This window comes from Hemitrygon akajei, chromosome 20 (genome assembly GCF_048418815.1).
Source record: "Hemitrygon akajei chromosome 20, sHemAka1.3, whole genome shotgun sequence".
Taxonomy (NCBI): Eukaryota; Metazoa; Chordata; class Chondrichthyes; order Myliobatiformes; family Dasyatidae; genus Hemitrygon; species Hemitrygon akajei.
In genome coordinates, this window is record NC_133143.1 from 2,175,890 (window position 1) to 2,199,651 (window position 23,762).

General features: G+C 41.5%; 1 protein-coding gene across 4 annotated transcripts in view; it reads right to left on the minus strand.

Moving 5' to 3' along the window:
* ulk4 (unc-51 like kinase 4) overlaps positions 1 to 23,762 on the minus strand; it is a 730,951-nt gene that overhangs the window by 689,445 nt on the left and 17,744 nt on the right. For all 4 annotated transcript variants that reach the window (XM_073072965.1, XM_073072962.1, XM_073072961.1 and 1 more), the window contains 5 exons: positions 20,364 to 20,523; positions 15,298 to 15,399; positions 14,148 to 14,231; positions 2,746 to 2,821; positions 1,285 to 1,386 (listed from right to left, as the gene is read on the minus strand). In XM_073072965.1, the coding sequence (XP_072929066.1) occupies positions 1,285 to 1,386; positions 2,746 to 2,821; positions 14,148 to 14,231; positions 15,298 to 15,399; positions 20,364 to 20,523 (524 nt within the window). The remainder of the gene's footprint in view (positions 1 to 1,284; positions 1,387 to 2,745; positions 2,822 to 14,147; positions 14,232 to 15,297; positions 15,400 to 20,363; positions 20,524 to 23,762) is intronic.

The window sequence follows — 23,762 nt, forward strand, 5'->3', positions numbered from 1 at the left end:
CCAACCCAGGCAACATCCTTGTAAATCTCCTCTGCACCCTTTCTATAAATTTTGCAATGCAGAAATGAAAATAGTTTCCAGAAGACAAAAGGTCAAGAGAAAAAAATTAAGGCTAGGAAACTGTAAATGTGTCATTTCCTTGTAACATTAACAATGTTGAAGGGGTGGGGAGCCGGGCGTTGGAGGGGGTGGGGGGGGCAGGGCATTGGAGGGGGTGAGGGGGCCGGGCATTGGAGGGGTGAGGGGGCCGGGCATTGGAGGGGTGAGGGGGCCGGGCATTGGACGGGGTGAGGGGGCCGGGCATTGGACGGGGTGAGGGGGCCGGGCATTGGACGGGGTGAGGGGGCCGGGCATTGGACGGGGTGGGAGGGTTAGAGGGGTTGGGGGGGCCGGGCATTGGAGGAGTTGGGGGGGGTTGGGAGGGTTGGAGGGATTGGGGGGGGGGGTGGGAGGGTTGGAGGGGCCGGGCGTTGGAGGGTTTGTAGGGGGGCCAGGCATTGGGACGGGGGTGAAGGGCCGGGCGAGAGTGTTGCAGAGGGAGGGAGAGAGTAAGACAGAGAGGGTGAGGCCGCGAGACAGAGGACAGCGATGGAGTCATCCTCAGAGGTGGTAATTGAAGGTGTCGGGGGGAGCAAGTTTGTCGGGGTGGGAGCAAGGGAGATGGATAGGGTAGTGAGAGGGGCAAAGGGGGGGTCAAGGAGGGCAGCGTCTTCCAAAAATGTTTAATACCAAACTTCCCCAGCTAATGTTATAACAATATTTCTGTTTTATCAAGTTCTGGTTTAATACAGGGAAATCCCAGCTGCAAATTCCCTTGACTAAACACTCAGTAATGACATCAACCAGGCAACAATAAAGAAGATACCATGGCAACAGCAACACATTTGTACACAGACTTCACAACAATCTGGCAGCTTATTCATAACATTCTCCACTTTTTTAACAGTCCTAAAGTTCATAAAAATTCCAAGTTTCCAGCCTTACAGAACAATGTACTGTGCTTCATCACTATGTTATTCATATTTCTTAACTATAACATATCCAAAGTTATCACTACAAATGCACTAAACAATTACAATTGTTTTAAAATTAACTTGAATTATTAAGCATTAAATTGGAACATAATATTTAAGGCCAACAGGATTTTTTCTGATATTGAGGAAAACATTCCCATTCAGAAAATTTCAAAAGGAAAAGTACCAAATAACTGGTCAATTCTGTGATGCACAATGTTAATATGTTAATTCAACAACCCTCAGGCCCCCCCCCCACCCTGTTACTAACCTCATGCTGATGCTGCTGTTCTTATTCCCACTGAAGGCCTTTTCAAATCCAGCAAAGGATCTTTGCCAGAAAGGATGCTCCAATAAGCCACTCCATTTTAGCCTATAGATTAAAAAGAATAATCTCTATTCATATCACTGAAGTACATGGAATTTTGTGCAAAATGTGTATGTGAACTGTTGTTTTTCAGTATGTTTCCCCGGGACAGTTTTAAGGCCCTGCTCTTTTCAATCATGAACAGAACAGAAGAGTATGATCGGTATCAAGTTTAAAGATAACATTAAACTTGAAAATTTAGTACAGTATAAGAAAAACACTACTAACCCAATGCTTCTAATTTTATAATTTTCCATGGTGTCCCCTGAGCCTCCAAGGTGCAGGAGATAACAATTCATGTTTATCCAATTTCTCTGTCTAACACACACTCAAATCCAGGCAGCATTTTTGTGCAGAAGTTTACCTTCTCCAAAGCCTCCACATCTTTCCAGAAATGGGGCAATAATAATTACAGGCAGTCCCCGGGTTACGTACGAGTTCCGTTCATGAGTCCATCTTTAAGTCGGATTTGTACAGATTAGGGTAGTGATTGTTTCAATTTAAGCCAAATACAAAGTTAAACACTCAACACAGTGTCAACGGCAACAACTTAAAATGGCGGACGGCGTCGGGATCCGACTTTAAATGCCAGACGGCGTTCTCCTTCCTCGGTTCGTAAGTACGAGTTGTCCGTAAGTCGGACGTTCATAACTCGGGGACTACCTGTAAATAGAAAACCCACTATGCCTTCTTTACCATCAAAATAGGGGAGAAAGAACTGGACTGCAAAAGTTAAGGTGAGGGGGAGAAATTTAAAATAAATTGAGACAGTGTTTTTTCTGAGGGTGGCAGTTACCTGGAACAAGCTGCCAAGAAGTTGGAGGAAGCAGATACAACTGCACTGGAAGTTACACATGTTCTTAGATACAAAAGGAATAGAGGAATGCATGCAAATGAGACAGTATCACAATTATCATGCAGTCTAATTTCCAAAACACATTCCACACAATCAGGAAAGCTCTCCAACACCTCTACTTTCTGAGGAAGCCAGAGAGCTGGACTAGGTATGTCCTTTTACAGATGGAAGACAGATTGTGAAAACAGCATCATCAGTACCAGCCTACCCACCACCAATGACATATATAAAGAAAGGCCAGTAATATCATGTATGATCCTACACACCTTGCTTGTGGACCGTTTGTCCCACTCCCTATGTAAGTATGTTCTGGCATACATACATACATACATATACACATATTTCATTATTACATTCTCCTTTACACTTGTGTTCTGGAAATGACGTTAAACTGAATCTTGAATCTACGATAAACTGCAAGCCCACTTGAAATAAATACTGCAGTAACAATCACATATTTCACAATAGGATGACTTTTCTTAAAACCTAAATTCATTGAATGCAAGTACCTTTTGGAAGGGTCCTTCTGAAGCAATTCTCCAATCAAACCAACTAATGCAGGAGAAGGTTTTTGTCCAGTGGGTCCTAGGAGAAATAATATCCAGTTTAAACTTGATAGTGGCTTGTTCTGGTTCTTGTAGTTAGTAAACATTTTCCAAGTGACCTTTCTGCAAAACTGGGCCAACTGGTAAGCTCAGTTGCTGCAGCTGAAGAGATAGTAGTCACACAATTCAGGCCATATTCAATTCAGAAAACTAGACTGCTGCTCAGGAAAACCACGTGCAGGGAATCACATTTGCAAGTTCACTGCAGCATTGTGCACATAGCCGTGAAGCATTTAAAGAAATAAATTACTATGATGCTATGGACCATCCCCAGTTGAAACGGGTTCCATTTTTACATGTGTTCGCAAGCTCATTTTGTCTTTAAACCGAGAAGGACAAAGTCATTTAATGCAGTAGCCAGTACTGTAACGAATGACTGTTGAAGAATGCCAATTTAGATGAACATTTATATATAGACTTCCCCTGCTTAGTTGCAAAGGTACAGAATCAGAATGTTCCACATTTAGTGATTGTTTTAATGGGCTTGAGATATCAGTGGATGTCTCATTGTTTAATGGAGCATCATTGCACAAGTATCAGTAGAAGCAACTATTTGTCAGTTTCCTTAGAAATTATTTTAAATGGCCTCCCATGGTGAAATTGGCAGCCTGCGTTAAGAAGCAACAGAGGGCAGTGATCAAATTCACCCTGCAATATGAGAAGGACAAGATATAATTAGAAAAGACCATAAGACAGAGGAGCAGATTTAGGCCATTCAGACCATCGAGTCTGCTAAGCCATTCCATCATGGCTGATCCCAAATCCCATAACCCCATTAACCTGCGTTCTCACCATATCCTTTGATGCCCTGACTGATCAGTAAACTCTCAACTTCCGTCTTAAATATATCCACAGACTTGGCCTCCACCACAGTCTGTGGCAGAGTATTCCACAGATTCACTACTCTCTGGCTAAAAAAATTATTCCTCACCTCTGTTCTAAAAGGTTGTCCCTCAATTTTGAGGTTGTGCCCTCTAGCTCTAGATACCCCCACCAGAAGAAATATCCTCTCCATATCCACCCTATCTAGTCCTTTCAACATTCGGTATTTTTCCTTGCATTCTTCTAAATTCCAGTAAATACAATCCCAAAGCTGCCAAACACTCCTCATATGTTAACTACTTCATTCCCGGAATCATCCTCGTGAACCTCCTCTAGACTCATTCCACTGACAACACATCCTTTCTGAGATATGGGGGCCAAAACTGTTGACAATACTCCAAGTGTGGCCTGACTAATATCTTATAAAGCCTTAGCTTTATCTCCTTGCTTTTATATTCTATTTCCTTTGAAATAAATGGCAACACTGCATTTGCCTTCTTCACCAGAGAGTCAAAATTCAAATCAACCTTCTGGGAGTCCTGCAGAAGGACTCGTAAGTCCCCCTGCACCTCTGATGTTTGAACCTTCTCCCCATTTAGATAATAGTCTGCACTATTGTTCCTTTTACCAAAACGCATTATCATACACTTCCCAGCACTGTATTCCATCAGCCACTTTGTTGTCTATTCTTCCAATTTGCCTAAGTCTGCTGCAATTGCATTGCTTCCTCAGCACTACCTACCCCTCCACCCATCTTCATATCATCCACAAATTTTGCTACAAATCCATCAATTCCATTATCCAAATCATTGACAAACAATGTGAAAAGTAGCGGTCCCAATACTGACCCCAGAGGAACACCATTAGTCAGTGGCAGTCAACCAGAAAAGGCCCCCTTTATTCCCACCCACTGCCTCCTTCCTGTCAGCCATTCCTCTATCCATGCCAGTATCTTTCCTGTAGCGCCATAGGAGTTTATTTTGTTAAGCAGCCTCATGTGTAGCACCTTATCAAATGACTTCTAGAAATCCGAGTAAATGCCATCCACTGCCTCGTCTTTGTCCACGCGGCTTGTTACTTCCTCTATCTTGCAGGAGAAAGGGGATTACAGAGGTCATGAGAGAGGAGCTGGCCAAACTTGATTGGAAGGGAGCACAGACATCCCACCCTGCAAAAACTCATTTCAGAGAGGTAGCACCATCAATTTGCGGGAGACTCCCAGAAGAGGTGGGATGTCTGCAATAGAGTAGCTCCTTAGCAGCAAGCCAGCTAGTTTAATAACGTTAGCTATGCTAATGAGCAAATGACACCTGTTAAACTTCTCTCTCTCTCAGTCTCTCTCTTCGCCACCCCCCCCCAGTTCTAGTAGAGATCTGAGTTGGGACTGCTTCTTTTTACATTATATGTCAAAGATTTGTATGACGGAATTGATAGCAAAGTTTGCAGACGATACGCCGATAGGTGGAGGGGCAGGAAGTGTTAAGGAAGCAGATGGAGTAAAGAAGGACTTAGACAGATTAAGATAATGGGGAAAGAGGTGGCAGATAGAATACAGTGCTGGGAAGTGAATGATCATGTACTTCAGACTATTTTCTAAACTAGGAGAAAATTCAAAAATCCAAGGTACAAAGGGACTTGGAAGTCCTCATGCAAGATTCCGTAAAGGTTAATTTGCAGGTTGAGTTGGTGTTGATGACAGCAAATGCAATGTTAACATTAATTTCAAAAGGACTAGAATATAACAGCAAGGTTGTAATGTTGAAGCTTTATATGCCATTGGTGATACTTATTGTGAGCAGTTTTGGGTCTCTTATCTAGAAGCAGATGTGCTGACATTGGAGAGGGTTCAAAGGAGGCTCGCAAAAATGGTTCCTGGATTGAAAGGCTTATCATATGAGGAGAATTTGATGGATCTGTGTCTGTACTCACTGGAATTCAGAAGAATGAGGGGAGATCTCATTGAAACCTATTAAATGTCGAAAGGCCTCAATGGAGTGGATGTGGAGAGGATGTTTGCTATGGAGGGGAATCTAGGAGCAAAGGACAGCCTCAGGATAGAGGGATGTCCATTTAGAATGGAGATGAGGAGGAATTTCTTTCACCAGGGAGTGGTAAATGTGTGGAATTCGTTGCCACAGGTGTTATTGGGTTTGTTTAAGGCGGAGGTTGATAGATCTAGCTTAGTCAGGGAATGTAAAGGTACAGGGAGAAAGGAGGAGAGGGAACTGGATCAGCCATGTTGAAATGGTGAAGCAGATTCAACGGGCCAAATAACCCAGTTCTGCTCCTATATCTTATACAGGGCATTGGGCCCCCAACATCTGTGCCAAGCATAATACCAAATTAAACTAACTCCTTCCACCACAATATGTTCCCTATACTTTAATTCCCTGCATAATCACCAATATCACGTCTTTAATAATACACCAATTGCGTCTCAATATCACCAAGACCAAGGAGATGGTGGTGGACTTTAGGAGATCTAGGCCTCATATGGAGCCAGTGATCATTAATGGAGAATGTGTGGAGCAGGTTAAGACCTACAAGTATCTGGGAGTACAGTTAGACGAGAAGCTAGACTGGACTGCCAACACAGATGCCTTGTGCAGGAAGGCACAGAGTCGACTGTACTTCCTTAGAAGGTTGGCGTCATTCAATGTCTGTAGTGAGATGCTGAAGATGTTCTATAGGTCAGTTGTGGAGAGCGCCCTCTTCTTTGTGGTGGCGTGTTGGGGAGGAAGCATTAAGAAGAGGGACGCCTCACGTCTTAATAAGCTGGTAAGGAAGGCGGGCTCTGTCGTGGGCAAAGTACTGGAGAGTTTAACATCGGTAGCTGAGCGAAGGGCGCTGAGTAGGCTACGGTCAATTATGGAAAACTCTGAACATCCTCTACATAGCACCATCCAGAGACAGAGAAGCAGTTTCAGCGACAGGTTACTATCGATGCAATGCTCCTCAGACAGGATGAAGAGGTCAATACTCCCCAATGCCATTAGGCTTTACAATTCTACCGCCAGGACTTAAGAACTTTTTAAAAGCTATTATTAATGCTTTTTGAGATAGTGATTTAGATGCATATCATATTTTCTTACTGAGTTAAGTATTGTATGTAATTAGTTTTGCTACAACAAGTGTATGGGACATTGGAAAAAAAGTTGAATTTCTTCATGGGGATGAATAAAGTATCTATCTATCTATCTAATCATATGCCTATCTAAAAGGCCTCTTGAATGCCATTATCACATTTCCTTCCATAAATACACCTGGCGGTCACTTCCAGCACCAACCACACTCAGAATTTAAAAACTTTCCTTGCCTACCTCCTTTAAATTACCCTCTTTTACCTTAAAGCCATGCTTCTCAATTTTATAAACTACCATCAGCTCCAACAGTCACAGAAAGCCATCCAATGTTTTCAAACTCTCCTAAAAGCTAATTCCCTCTAATCCAGGTTGTATCCTGGTTAACTTGTTCTGAGGCTTTCTAATACCACAACATCCTTTCTATAATAGGCTAACTAGAACTGCATGCAGTATTGATTGCAGTCTGAGCAAAATTTTATACAGCAATAGCATGATCTCCTGACTCTCTCATACAATGCCCTTAGCAACAAAGGCAAGCACACTAGATCTCTTATTTACAACTCCACCTACTGCATTCCAATTTTCAGGAGATATAGTCTCGGATCTCAAAATCCCTCTGAACAGCAATGTTGTTTAAGGGCTGAACTTTCCCCATTACATTTGACCTATGTGCAACTCTTCACACATCTGGATTAAACTCCATTTTTGTACCCATATTTATAACTGATCTATATAGAGTCATAGAAAAGTACAGCACAGAAACAAGCCCTTTCGACAATCTAGTCCATCCCAAACCATTTAAACTGCCTACTCCCAGTAGACCTGCACCATTGTCTTCCATACCCCTACCATCCAAGTACCTATCCAAACTTCTCTTAAAACATTTAAAGCGAGCTCGCATGCACCACTTGCACTGGCAGCTTGTTCCACACTCACAATCCTCTGAGTGAAGAAATTTCCGCTCAACAAATTTTATGAGATATGCAGGTGATATTAAACCTAAGTCTCATCCATCTTATTCTCAAACTTTAAATCTTTCACCCTTAACCCATGACCTCTAGTTGTAGTCCTACCCAACCCCAGTGGAAAAAGCCTGCTTGCATTTACAGTCAAGATGAAGCCACACTCAGCTTGGAGGAACACCACCTTATATTCTGTCTGAGTAGCCTCCAACCTGATGGCATGAACATTGACTTCTCTAACTTCCGTTAATGCCCCTCCTCCCCTTCTTACCCCATCCCCGATTTATTTATTTTCCCCCTCCCCCTTTTTTCTCTCTCTCTCTGCCCATCATTCTGCCTGTTCTCCATCTCCCTCTGGTGCTCCCCTCCCCCTTTCTTTCCCCATAGGCCTCCCGTCCCATGATCCTTTCCCTTCTCCAGCTCTGTATCACTTTCGCCAATCACCTTTCCAGCTCTTGGCTTCATCCCACTCCCTCCGGTCTTCTCCTATCATTTTGCATTTCCCCCTCCCCCCACTACTTTCAAATCTCTTACTATCTTTCCTTTCGGTTAGTCCTGACGAAGGGTCTCGGCCCGAAACGTCGACAGTGCTTCTTCCTATAGATGCTGCCTGGCCTGCTGTGTTCCACCAGCATTTTGTGTGTGAGGCTTGGATTTCCAGCATCTGCAGATTTCCTAGTGTTTGCATTTACCCTATATAATTTTGTATACCTCTATCAAATCTCCCCTCAATCTATGTTAGAAGGAATAAAGTTCTAACCTATTCAATCTTTCCTTGTAACTCAGGTCCTCCAGCCCCAGCAACATCCTTGTAAATTTTCTCCATTTTTTTTTCAAGCTTATATACATTTTTCCTGTATGTGGGTGAACAAAGCAGCACACTATACTCCAAATTAGGACTCCCCAATGTCTTAAACAACTTTAACACAACATCCCATCTCCTGTACTCAATACTTTGATTTGTGAAGGTCAATCTGCCAAAAACATTCTTTACAACCCCATCTACCTGTGAGGCCAGTTTCAATGAATTATGGACCTGTTCGCCCAGATCCCTTTGTTCTACAGCGGTCTTCAGTGCCCTAGCATTCACTATGGAACACCTATCCTGTTTGGTCCTACTGAATGGCAACACCTTGCACGAGTCTGCATTAAATTCCATCTGCCATATATTAGCCCATTTATCCAGCTGGCCCAGATTCCAAAGCAAATTCTGATAGTCCTCCTTGCTGAGCAATATACCCCCCAGTCTTGGTGTCATCCGCAAAGTTGCTGATCCAGTTAACCACGTTATCATCCAGATCATTGATATACCTGACATTCCACGAGTCACAAGTCTCCAGTCAGAGATGCAAGCATCTCCTCCCACTCTCTGGCTTCTCCCACAAAGCCAATGTCCAATCCAATTTACCACCCTATCTTGAACGCTGAGCAACTGAATCTTCTTGGTTCAGTCGAAGGGCATCACTGATATCCTGTGGTATCACTTTTATGCCCTTCTTCAAACCCACCAATCTTTGTGCCAGCAAACTTACTTACTAACCAGCTCATCCATATTCACATTCAACAACATACACAAAACGCTGGAGTACCTCAGCTGGTCAGGAAACATCTATCGAGAAAAATAAACAGTTAACATTTCAGGCTGATCAAGACCGGAAAGAAAGGGGCCAGAAATCAGAATAAAGTGGTGGGGGGGTGTTGAGAAGGTTTTGGAAAGGAAAGGACAGTGGAATAAAGGGAAGGTGAAGAACAGGGAGGAGGTAATAGACACGACCATGAGGGCAGGTGGTGTCAGAGCTGGTAAATTTGAGGGCAGGGTGGGAGTTCAAGGCAAAGTTAATGAAATTTACAAACTCTGCATGGGTGCAAGAAGCAGCACCAATGCAGCTTCATTGTACCTGAAGAGGAGTTGGGCAGCATTGCAATTGTAAGCTTGGCACATGTACTGTTCCATGTAGCTGTACAAAAGACAGGCATACTGGAGAACATTGAGTGCCCATGATTGCACCTTTGGTCTGGTGAAAGTGGAAGGAGCCTGAAGAGAAATTGTTGAGGGTAAGTACCAGTTCTGCCAGACAGAGGAGAGTGATGATGGAAAGGAACTGGTTAGGTCTGTTGTCCAAAAGGCCTTCCTGAAGGGGATTAAAGTGTACAGAACTGGACATCCATAGTGAAAATAAGACAGTCAGGGCCAGGGAACTAGAAGTTGTTGAATTATGGAGCACAGATGACATGCCAGAGATGTAGATGGGAAGGGATTGAACGAAGATCTACAAAATGGAGTCAAAGTATGCAGGCAAGAGTTCAGTGGGGCAAGAACAGGAAGAAACAATGGGTCTACCAGGACAGCCAGATTTGGGATCTTAGGCAGCAGTTAGAAGCAAGCTGTCCAGAGAATGAGAACTAGGAGGTTGGCAGCAGTAGAGATCTCCAAAGGCTGTGAGGATGGTGATGGTGCAGGGTATAATGTCCTGGTGCTTCTTAGTAGGGTCCTGTTTAAGGGGTAGTTAAGAGGAGATGTCAAAAGATGCCCACCTACTTACCTTCCCCTCATTCAATCTCAACTATCACCTGCGAGCTTATACTCCTCCCACTCCCTCGACCACCTTATCCTGGCTTCTGCCTCCTTCCTTACCAGACCTGATGAAGAATCTCAGCCCAAAACATCAACTGCTGTTGTCCCACCATGGATGCTGCCTGACCTACAAAGTCCCTGCTGCTTGAACATTTTGTGTGTGTTGGTCAAGATTTCTAGCATCTGCAGAATTTCTTGTGTCTCTATTTTTTCATCCAAGTAATTTATACAAATCAAAACAGACGTCCCAGCACAGACCACTGCAAAACACCAATGGTCTCCAGCCAGGGATGCATCCCAGGGTGGGTACTCGGGATGTCCATGGCATAACTGGCAGGTGTGTTTAAAGTCATTTGTAATCTCTCGCTGTCCCAGTGTAGAGTGCTCTCCTGCTTCAAAACATCCACCATTGTTCTTGTGCCTAAAAAGACCAAGGTAACATGTGAATAACTGGAATCCTGTCACACTCACCTCAATATGCTTTGAGAAGCTGGTCAAGGACTACATCTGCAGCGTGCTGCCACCCACACTGGACCACCTACAATTCATCTACTGACACAACCGATTGACAGATGACGCAATAGCCACAGCTCTACACACCATCCTTACACATCTGGAGAAGGACACCTATGTGAGAATGCTGTTCTTGGACTACAGTTCAGCATTCAACACTATACTTCCTTCCATGACAAGAAGCTCAGAGAGCTCGGCCTTAACGCTGCCTTGGGCATCTGCTGGATCCTGGACTTCCTGTCAGATTGCCAGCAGGTGGTAAGAGTGGGCTCCCTCACCTCTTCCTCTCTGACCCTCAACAAAGGTGCCCCTCAGGGCTGTATCCTAAGCCCCTCCTTTACTTTTTATATATCCATGACTGTGTTGCCACCCACAGCTCCTAACTACTAATTAAATTTGCTGACGACACTACATTGGTTGGCTTTATCTCAAATAATAACAAGGCAGCCTACAGAGAGGAAGTCGTCTCTCTGACACAGTGGTGTGAAGAAAACAACCTCTCCCTCAATGTCGTAAAAAGAAAGGAGCTGGTTGTGGATTAAAGGGGTACGGAGACAGGCTAATCCCTATTGACATCACTGGATCTGGGGTTGAAGTTCCTCGGCATCCACGTCACCCAGGATCTCACATGGTCTCTACATACTGACTGTGTGGTGAAAAGAGCACAACAGCACCTCCTTTACCTCAGACAGTTGAAGAGGTTTGGTATGGAACCCCAGATCCTAAGAACTTTCTACAGGAGCACAGTTGAGAGCATCCTGACTGGCTGCATCACTGCCTGGTATGGAAACTGTAGATCCTGCAATTGCAGGACTCTGCAGAGAGTGGTGCAGACAGCCCAGCACATCTGTAGATGTGAACTTCCCACTATTCAGGACATTTACAAAGACAGGTGTGTAAAAAGGGCTCAAAGGATCATTGGGGACCCGAGTCACCCCAACCACAAACTGTTCCAGCTGCTACCATCCGGGAAACAGTACCACAGCATAAAAGCCAGGACCAACAGGCTCCAGGACAGCTTCTTCCACCAGGTCATCAGACTGATTAATTCCTGCTGATACAATTGTATTTCTATGCTATATTGACTGTCCTGTTGTACATACTATTTATTACAAATTACTATAAATGCACATTGCACATTTAGACAGAGACGCAATGTAAAGATTTTTACTGATGTGAAGGATGTAAGAAATAAATTCAACTCAATTCAAAAGAATAACAGTCTACCATCACTACCATCTGTCTTTTGTAAGCAAGCAAGCAAATTTCAAATCCAGACTACCAAGTCACAGTAGATCTCAGGCATCTTAATCATCCCGATCAACCTATCACAAGGTACCTTGTCAAAAGCCTTACAGAAGTCGATATAGACAGCATCCCTTTCCTTATCCTCAATCACCTTGCTCACCTCCTCAAGAAAGTTGTGAAGGAAAAGGTGGGCAGTTAAGAGGAAGATGGATGAAGTTGGAAGCTGATAGGTGGAAGAGGTAAAGGGCTGAAGGAGGAGGAATCTGATAGGAGAGGAAAATGGACCATGGGAGAAAAAGGAGAGAAAAAGGGCACGAGAGGGAGGTGAAAAGATAAGGAGTAAGAGGGGAGTCAGAATGGGAAATGGAAAAAGAGAGAAGGGGAGGGAGAAGAAATTATTAGAATTTTGAGAGATCAACATTGATGCAATCAGGTTGAAGGCTACCTAAACAGAATATGAGGTGTTACTCCTCCAACCTGAGAGTGGCCTCATTGTGGCAGTGGAGGCCATGGGCCAAAATATCAAAATGGGAATAGAATGTAAAATTAAAATGGATGGTCACTGTGAAAACCTGCCTTTTGTTCTGGATAGAGAGAAGCTGTTTAACAAATTGCCCCCCCATCTACATTGTGTCTCGGTGTATTGGAGGCGGGTTAGAGTTTTTCATGTTTTAGAGTGAAAAAGCTTGACAGACTCACAGGTGAAGTATCGCCTCACAGGAAGAACTGTTTATGGCTCTGAATGGTAGTGAGAGGAGATGTGGGAACAGGTCTAGCTCGTCCTGTTTGCAGGGATAGGTGCAGGGAGGTAAATCAGTGGGAAGAAATGAATGGAAAAGGAACTTCTGGAGGCAGAGCGGAGTAATGATGGCGCTAAACGGCGACTTCTCTGCTTGCATCTTCGGAAACAGCTCTATTTCCATCTTTAATGTTTTTATTTCTCCTTTCAGGGTTCTTTTGAAGACCCTGACATGGAGTTATATGGTGACTTCAGTTCTTTGCGGGAATGGGACCCACTCTCAGGGTTTCATAACTCGCTGCTGTTCAGCACGCCAAGGGCTCGGCCTCAGAGTCCGGCTCAGATTTGGAAGCCTAGGATCTCGGGGCTTTGGAGACAGGCAGATCAAGGGTCTGTGTCACAGCAGGAGACCTGTGTGTCTTCGGGGATGTCGAAATATCTACGGCTGTGTGCCCAAAGACCCGAGATCTTTGAGATCTTCAGGCACAGAGCTCGGAAAAAGAGACATAACAGACTTTTAATAACATAAACCACAAGTTGTTTATTATGTCTCCCCGCTCGCTGGGAAAACGGTGACACCTCTTTCTCCCTTATTAGGGAGAGAGAGAGCCTGTGGTTGTCATATACCGGGTGAAACGCAAAGTCTTTAGAGTAACTGCAAATATGTGCCTTTGCTATTGCTTTGCTCACACTTGAGTGCTCAGTGGCAGGTGCCAATGCTTTTTTTTATGTCAGTGGGTGGAGGGGGGATTGTTGCTTGCTGCCGCTTACACGCAGGAGGGAGGGAAGCTGGGGAGGACTTTGGGGTTCTCACATTTAACTTTGGGGCACTCCATTTTCGTGGATGGTTGCGAAGCAAAAGCATTTCAGGATGTATATTGTATACATTTCTCTGATATTAAATTGTACCTTTGAAATCACACAAGTATGGATGTAGTTAAGTCAAGAGATACAAAAATCATAAACAAGCATTTTGCCAGTAATTATGGAGTCAGAGATACACAACATGGAAACAGAAGACTGAATCCATGCCAATCATCACCACTTATTTTCACTTATCACACATTATTCCTATATTTACATGTACACCACATTCTCATCTTCCGATTCTATCACCTTAGACAATAGAGGTAATTCAAAGAGGCCACTTAACCTACCTACCAACTCAAATATCTTGGAAGAAACTAGAGCACCTGGCGGAAACCCACATAGTCACAGAGAGAATGTGCAAACCGCACAGGCAGAAGCAAAGGACTGAAATTGGGCTCTGGCACTGTGAGGCAACTGGTCAAATGAGGCAGTGCAGGACAGTTATCAAGCATTGGCTTAAACAATTCACAAAATAGTTTGAAGATTTACTGAACCTTGAGGTTTGAGTGGTGGTGGATCTTCATGCAAAATCATCTCCACCAACGCAGACAAGTTTTCTGAGAAAAATGGTGGTTTTCCTGTTGAATTAAAAGACAATGAGCAAGTTTGAATGCCATCAACAACACGTCTCTACATGATCACAATTTCCCTGCATCAATCCAAAAAACACCTTTTACTCATTTGTTTTCTCAGTCTCTACAGCATAATTTAATTATGTTGCAGAATTACACAAAACATAGCTTAGGGCTGTTTATATCTATCCATCAGCAGTTTTTTTTATTTCTATGTTCAAAAAATCAAATATGATAACAGTGGATCATTAAATTTTTCCCAGAAAACCCTAAGTCTTAGGAACAGAATCAGACCATTCGGCCATTCAAGTCTGTTTCACAATTCCATTATGGCTTATTTATTATCTCTCTCAATGTGTTCTCCCATCTTCTCCCCGTAACCTTTGACGCCCTTACTAATCAAGAACCTGCCAACCTCCACCTTAAACATACGCAATGACTTGGCCTCTTCAGCCATTTGTGGCAATGAATTCAATAGGTTCACCACACTCTGGCAAAAGAAATTCCTTCTTATCTCTGCTTTAAAGCGATACCCTTCTATTCGGAGGCTCTGCCTTCCCCATTTACCCCAGAATAGCATCAACTGTTCCATAATGAATAAGATAAAACAAGTTGCACAGTAAGTGCAGAGGTAAAATTCCCAATGTCCCCCAGCCCCAGATTCAGCTTTATTGTAAGCTGGGGCATTTCTCCAATTTCCCAAGGATATTCCTAGGTGGAATTGTTAATTATAGATTAGTGTCAACAGTCATTGAATTTTATTTTATTTAGCTGTATGAACACTACATAAATACGAAATGCAAAAACAGAATTATGTAATGCATTATTTGCGTTATTTTCTGTTGTAACAAACCAATCAGATTTTAACTTTCCATCTAGCAATTGCATTTGACATTTTGTATTTTAAGCATCTTAAATTACAATATAAGTCAGCAGTCTCCCACCTCAGAACTTCAAAAATTGCAAATAAAGATCAAAATGGTTTTATGAATTGGCACTAACAAACAAGTCAAATATAAACCTTGTATGAATCTGCCTGAGAGAATAGAAGTGAACATACATCAAAACATACCAGTAAACATTTCATACAGTACACAGCCTAGAGACCATAAATCACTGGTCGGAGAGCAGTCTTCACCCTTCACAACTTCAGGAGCCATATACAGTGTAGACCCTATTAGGACAGATAATTCAAATGACACGTCAAAATACCTTGAATAGCATTCTGTTTCTTGAAACCAAAGAATTCTCCACCATTGACACTGCCCTTATTCTCCAGGCATCCACCCCACCTTCACAGTGAAAGAGTTCCTCTTGTCCTCACCTATCACCCCATGAGCTTCCACTTGAACACATCATTCTCCACAACTTGATTGGATACTTTACAAAGTCATCTTCAGTTTCACTTTGATCTTTGGGTTATTCCGGAAATGATTCATTGCTTAACTAGATGTTCAAGTTGTCCCTCTCCACCCTATAGATCTCTCAATCTTTTTAGGTGATCATCTTAGAGAATATGCCATGCAATTTTATTATTTCGAAGCACAAAGTACTTCACAAATGGCCTTCTTAGGCCAAGGTACTGACTGAAAGAGTTGGGACATCACTGTGCAGCTGTTCAAAATATTGGAATATTGTATACTGTTCTCATTGCCACACAGTAGGAAGGGTGTGCAGAGGAGATTCGCCACGACATTGCATGGAATAGAATGTAGAGTTTATTCTCACTGGATCACAAGAGACTGAGGAATGAGCTTGTAGAAGTTTATAAAATTATGAGGGACATTTAGAGAATAGACAGAGTCACTTCCCTATGGTAAAGGAGTCTACAACAGAGGACACGGGTTTAAGGTGAGATGTGAGAAGTTTAAAGAAGATCTGAGGAGTATATTTTTCAAACAAAATGCGCTGAAAATATGAAGTGCCAGAGGTGGTGCTGGGAGCAGATACATTATAATGCTTAAAAGGTATTTGGACAGATTCTAGGGTAAGAAAGGCATAAAAGGATATAATGTAGATAGTATATATGGAAATAATGTAAATAGGCATAAAATTCAGCATGGATGAGGTAGATCAAAAAGGCCCATTTTTGCATTGAACAATTGCAGAGTGACATTTCCCACGTTAGTCTTACTGATTGATTGAAATACGTGTGGAACAGGCCCTTCCAGCCCTTCAAGCTGCACTGCCCAGCAATAACCAATTTAATCCCAGCCTAATCATGGGAGAATTTACAATGACCAATTAACTACCGAAAGGTATACCTTTGGACTGTGGGAGGGAACCGGAGCACCTGGAGGAAACACACACGGTCACAGAGAGAGTATACAAACTCCTTACAGGCAGCAGCAGGAATTGAACCTGGGTCGCTGGCACTATGAAGAAGAAACAATGCTGAAAATGTTCAAGTTGGGATTGGACATGGTTGTGAATGAAAGCATGGAAATGCAGCTTACATGAGCTATGAAAAAAAACATTAAAAGTGCTCGAAGAATACAACTGCCAGGAGTAAGATATGTTAAAGTGCCGGGGTTGATTGTATTTAATGTATCTAAGTAAACTACTTAAGAACTTTTTAAACGCTATTATTAATGCTTTTTGAGAGAGTGATTTAGATGCATATCATATTTTTACTGAGTAATTTATGTAATTAGTTTTGCTAAAACAAGTGTATGGGTCATTGGAAAAAATGTTGAATTTCCCCATGGGGATGAATAAAGTATCTATCTATCTATCTATCTAATCCTGATACTTACGATTCATGAGCACCTTACATAGATAATAGCAAAGGCTACAGGATCAAACAATAATTCAGTTGCAATGCCTGGGCCTTATGCTTCAGATAAATACTAGTAACAATACCTGCATTTTTATTTTGCAATGCAAAATGGACTTTATGTACTAGTGTCATAAAGCTCTGGGAATCAAAAGTAAATATTTAACCAGCCATTGCAAAATCAATACATGCTGCTTCTTGAAGCTCATGAAATAAAAGTGTCTAAGCATTTCATACTGAAGTCTTTCTGCTCATGATATTCTAAAATTTGGGCTTTTCAAAATATTATGCTGCTTCAGTATCTTGTATCTTATTACTTCAGTCCATCCTTCAGCACCTAAATTTGAACAAATTGTCTCGTGCAGTACACTGTAGAAAGTGTCTTGGCCCAAAACATTGACTGCTTATTCATTTCCATAGTTGCTGCCTGATTTGCTGTGTTCCCCCAGCATTTTGTATGCTACTTTTGATTTCCAGTATCTGCAGACTTTCTAGTGTTTATGAATTGACAGCTAGTTAGTTCTCAGCTTTTACAATCATCAAGATAATATGGTGAATATCAAACTGTGGCTGAATTTGTACCCGCCTCTCAACAAGTGACAGATTCAAACCACACTCCAGGTGATTTGCATACAATCTAACCTGTCACAACACTGCAGTGCCACTTCACTATCTTTCATTAAATAATGACTGCATCTGGATTCCAAGATGATCATATAACTAACCCATTGTTTTAAAGAACAGGGAAATTCCCATGAATAATCTTGTCAATAATCTCCCTCAATCAACATCACAAAAGCAGATTATATGATCATTATTTACACGAGTTCACTATCTACACCTTGACTGCCACACTTCCTGCATGACAGCGGTAAACAATCTTGGGGAAAAATGTAAATCAGGTGCCTGGCTGGTCTCAAGATTCTCAAAGAATCCATATACAGGTTTCCCCCGCAATCCGAAGGTAGACCGTTCCTATGAAACCGTTTGTAAGCCGAAATGTCGTAAAGCGAAGAAGCAATTACCATTAATTTATATGGGAAAACATTTTGAGCATTCCCAGACCAAAAAAAATAACCTACCAAATCATAGCAAATAACACATAAAACCTAAAATAACACTAACATATAGTAAAAGCAGGAATGATATGATAAATATACACCCTATATAAAGTAGAAATATTGTAGGTACAGTGTAATTTCACTTATCAAAATCGGAAAGACAGCGAGCCAAAATCGATTTGGAGAAGAAAAAAAAATCGGCACATACACGCCTACACACGTACACGCATATGTACGCACACACACGCGTGCGCAAACAACTGCCCGCACAAGGCTTCACGGTCATTGTAGTCTTTCTCGGGGTAAACACATGTATAAAGTGGGCGTCTTTTTTTCGTAAAAGTGAAAATCCTCTTTGGTTAGCGAAAACAGGTACTAACGTAGGTCTTCTGTAACAGCAAGTTGTTGTAAAGCGAATGCTCGAAAAACAGGGGACACCTGTAAATGCAAATGTCCTTTTTTTAAGAAGTTTTTTTTAGTTCATTCATTATCTTCAGCACCTGAGAGTTGCTGAGCACATGCTGCCATCTTGAATTAGCTGTGAGGTGCTGATGGTCATGAATTGCCTTGTTACACTGCTGCAGTTCATTGCTGTAAGAAATTGCCAAAGTGCTCATATGCAGAGTTCCATAATTTAGATTTACCAGCAATAAAGGAACAGTGATATATTTCTAAGTCAGGTTAGCATGCATTTTCGCAGGTGAGGAAGGGGGCAAAAACTACTGCCACATCATTCTAATTTGTAAATTTGAGAGGGAATATCAATGTAGCCAATGGAATCAATGCAGTACATTTTACAGAATGGTACACACTGCAACCACTGTACTCTAGATAAAGGTTATGCAATAAACCTCAAATAACCGGGCATCTGATTGGAACTAGGAATGATTTAGCAACTGACTCACTAACTAGCCTGGCAAGCACTGAGCCCCACTCACATTCCAGAGTGCAAACGGAGTGTAATCCCAGCCATGAATGTGGGGTGCAGCGAGATCCAGGGTTCAGTTCCAGAGCTTCCTGCATCAGGAGTGTAGGCAAGTTTGTGACCAGAGCTGGGATCCAGACTGAATGCCTACTTCCCACTCCCTTTAAACTCTCCAGATACATATGATTCTTTTACATTGCTGTGTTACTTTTTTTACAAGTGTGTTTGGATGTTAACATGAGTAACATAAAATATAGAAAATTTACTAGGCCACCTGAAGATTATTATTAATAAATTTGGTGATGTTAAACTGTAAAGGGCAGATTTTAGTTGGCAAGAAATTTAGTCTTCTTATTAAATCCATCTTCTGCCCTGAACATAAAAGATCTGCTGTAAATTGCAACAAATCGTCAATCTAAATTTTGAGTTCCATATTTTATAATGGTTGCAAATTCAACAACATGAATGCTGCATTTAAGAGAAATTAACACTTTTATTTAACTTATTGTTAGAAATAGAATTTAATAAGTACAATTCTTTAGAATGCTTATTTAACTATAATAAAAAAGAATTTTGTGGGAAAGCCATTAGGCTCTGATAACCTACATAACAAAATACTCCACAAGGAGCAGATGCACAGTAAGATTCAGTTCAGCTTCAATGGTGCCCCAAATTTCTTGCAACAGTTCAAGTAAACTACAATTTTTGCTGAAGTCTGCTTTCACAATAACTCAGTTGGCCAAATACTCAAATTTAAAGGATAAACACTCTCTGTTTTGAAATACTCAGTCTCAAATAGAATAACTGCAGAGGTTGTACAATATCCCTTGGAGTTCCTTTACAGATAATCCCTGCATTACAGTGGAATCACATTCTCAGAAAACAGTCTATTTCACAATTCTTCAGAAAACAAAGGTACATTATATCTGCATGCTCCAAGAAATGTGGGTTGAAAAAGAATCTGTGGAGACTATTTTATCCCCAAATAAATTCCATGAGAGTGAACTCATTCAACAGCACAAACTTTGGGTAGTGATTTCTGAATTCTGTAAGGGTAATTTTCAGTGACTGAACAGCCATAACACAGTGTCTGTATTCAAAAGGTACAATAAGAACTCTATGTATGGCCAATAAACAAAAGGATAACATCATGCAAAGAGCATGATAAACAATGGGCAGTAACCTGAAAAAAACACTTTGGTTTCCCCCCCCCCGGTGTTGTATAGCCTGCTGAGCATTCCACCATTTACTGTATTTCATGGTTAGCTATGATTGGACAATAACATCCCTTATGTCCCAAGTTTAACAGGGAATCTCAAGTTTTCTCAGCACCTATGAAACTTAAGCCACAAGATTTTTTTTTAACAAATTTTTACCTCGAGTTCGGCTTTTGGATTTCTTCTGTGTCTCTTCATTACCTTCACTTACATCATCATCTGTGCCAATCAGTGCAAAGAATTCCTCTAGATTCTCTCCTTCTGCCTTAGCAAGACTGAAGTTACTGTACTTCAGAGTGCCTGGCCCATCGACCAATACCTATAGAAGAGAGTAAGAAATTTCAAGAACATAATAAAGTGGTAGGTATAAAATGTCTTTGTAAAATGTCCAGAAAAACAACTTTAAAAACATAATTTTGTGCCACATTATGATTTTTATAGCCGTGAATCTGACAAACCAGTATTTTATATCCTCTTAGAGCAATGATTCCCAAAGGGGCCAGTTACATGTCCTAAGGGGGCATTAGAGGAAATAGAAGTCATCAGGGGAGGCATTCAATATTCTTGGGGGAGGGGTGGCAAGCAGCATCCTAACTTGAGGCATGAGACCTGACCGACCATTATTAGAGCAAGCACTTCCGAAAAAAAGGATGAGGCACTGGAACATGGGTCTGCAGGCAGTGAGCACAATGCATCTGAAACTCAGCAATCTCATCCAACCAAACAGATGTCATTGGGGATGCATAAATTAGCAACCAGGGTGCCCAACGGTTCTCCTTGACACGTGGCACAGAACGAGCCAATTTAACAGTTGGTAAGTTAAGTACGTCTTCTCAACTTTCTCTACAGATCTGTGGAAACAGGTTGCGCACTGATACAGTGCTGGCTGGAACCAAACGGTGAAATTTAAACCTGGTGAACTTGCCAACCCCGAGGATTCTTCTTGAGGTGTTCAAAGAGACCTCGGCTTCATATCTGCCGTAAAGAACCATCTTTGGAGATTATGAGACCTCACATGATTGGTCAATCACACTAACTAGAATAGTATAAAGGTGGCTTGCCGAACACCAGTTCTGTCCTAACTAACATTCAGGTTCCAATCTGAATCCTTGTCGACGTAATTTTCGCTATTGTGATCATCTTCATCTTTCCTCTATGCACAGCTACCAATGCTCCATCAACACGCTGCTGTTGTCAACATCTGACAGGCATATTAGCCCCATTAATGAATATGCGTCTGAAGGTAGTTTTATTCCGTTCCCCTTAGATCAACAACGCCCCATGTGTCTTATTTGTAATACTGTGCTGTCTAATGAAGCCATAAAACCATCAAGTTTGGTGGAACACTTCTGTAAAAGACACCCTAAAAATGCTACTTATGATATTACTCAATTCCAGAAGATGAAAGAAGCATTTGAAAAGCATGGCACACTCAAGTCATTTGCCAAGAAAGCCAAAAATGACCTTGATAGTGGTCTCATTTCTTCTTAGAACATTTCCAAAATGATAACAAAGTATACAACTGGTAAAAAAATTAATAATGCCTGTTCTATCAGAAGTGCTCACCACTGTTCTCAAAATGGATACCAGGATTTTAAAAATCAATTTGTCTGAGTAATAACTCTATAACTCGTCGTATGACAAAATGAGTGAAGACATTGAGTATCAATTATGCCCAGAGCTACAAAAAAAATAGAATTTGGTATACAAATGGATGAGTCAACTGTGCGAGATAATGAGGCATTGCTGCTGGCATATATACGGTTTATCAAAAATGGAAAAGTTTATGAAGAGATTCTCTCTTGGAAAAAGTTAAAAACAATTATCAATGGAAAATCAATCTATGACAAGCTCAAAATTATATTGAGGATAAGAGTGTTCTAATTAGGAACATGATTTCTTGTGCAGCAGATGGAACACCATATATGACAGGTCACCCTGCTGATTTAGTGACATTTATGAGAAAGAAATTCCAAGTTTGTTTGCAATCCATTGTGTAATTCATTGTCACAATCTTGCAGCCAAAATCCTCAACCAGTGACTTTTTTCCAAGCATGACTCTTGTAATATCTGCTATCAATAAAATTAAAGCTCAAGCATTCAATAGCAGGATATTTCAACAGTTATGCCAAGATAACTATGAAGAGTTTGAACGTTTGCTTCGTCACACTGAAGTGCATTATCTGTCAAAAGGCTGCTGCTTAAAACGTTTCTTTGAACTTTTTGAGACTGTGGTTGAATTTCTGCTCAAAGTCAACAAGAGCTTGGGAAACAAGATTGAACTTCTACACGGATATGTGGCATACCTAGCTGATCTGTATGACAAAACAAACATTCTAAATATGAATCAGCAGGGTGAGAATTTTAATTTAATCCAGGTAAAAAGAGCAGTGTCCACTTTTATTGGAACACTGTAATTATATAAGCAAAACATTGGGAGAATGTTTTCACAGTTTCCCTACACGGAAAGTATGGCACTCTCTTTCATAGACAGTGATTTGCAAAAGTACTGCTTCCACCTGCAGCAACTGAAGAAGGACCTTCAGAATCGATTCAAGTATTTGAACGACCTGGAAATTCCGAACTGGATAATTAACCCATTTCTTTGCAAGGTGGAAGAACAGGAAGAGAGCTTGCAAGAAGAAATTATCGAATTTCAAAATAATGAAAAAGCAAAAATACTTCTCAAGAATATCATCTTTTGTGGTATGTGACTACAGTATCATACAAAGTTTCTTGGTCTTTGAATAAGAGCCAAATTGTTGTTCATAGTATTTCCATCCTCCTGACTTGTTGAAAGAGGCTTTAGTGCAGTGAACCATATACTCACAAAAAACAGAAACCGCTTGGATATTGTTTTGTGTGGGGACTTAATGCTTTTGCTGTCACAACTTAAACCAGATATTTCAACTCTTGATAAAAACCATCAAGCTCAAGGATCACATTGATAGCAAAGCTGCTGTACAGCGCACAGGTACTGTGTAAGCTAAGTTTCAGAGGCAAATAGAAATTTACAGCAGAATCATTTTTATCATGGTAGCATACGGTAGACGTTTTTACACAATGGGGGTGCCTAAGAGGAGCATTGGCAAATATGAAGGTACTTTAGGGGGTGGGGAGGGCATTGGGCTAAAAAAGGTTGAGAAACACTATCTTAAAATTTTTTACTTATTTAGCATATAACAAGGTCACGACAGTAGCACAGCAGTTAGTGCGACACTATTACAGCTCTGAGGGTTTCAGAATTTCAGCATCATGCTGTAAGGAATCTCTGTACTTCCTCCCCATGGAATGCGTGCATCTTCTTCAAGTCTTCCTGTTTAATCCCACAGTCCAAAGACATACCAGGTAGGTTAACTGGCCATTGTAAATTGTCCCATTAGATACAGCTTTATCAGGTATGTCGGGGTTTGCTGGGGTAGCATAGCTCAAAGGGCTGGAAGGGCCTACACTGCGCAGAAAACAATAAATGTCAAACTGCATTTCAGAAGTACAATTAAGAGAGAAAAAATAATGCCCACCAGAGAAGATATTGAGAGGGATGGCCAAAACTTTTCT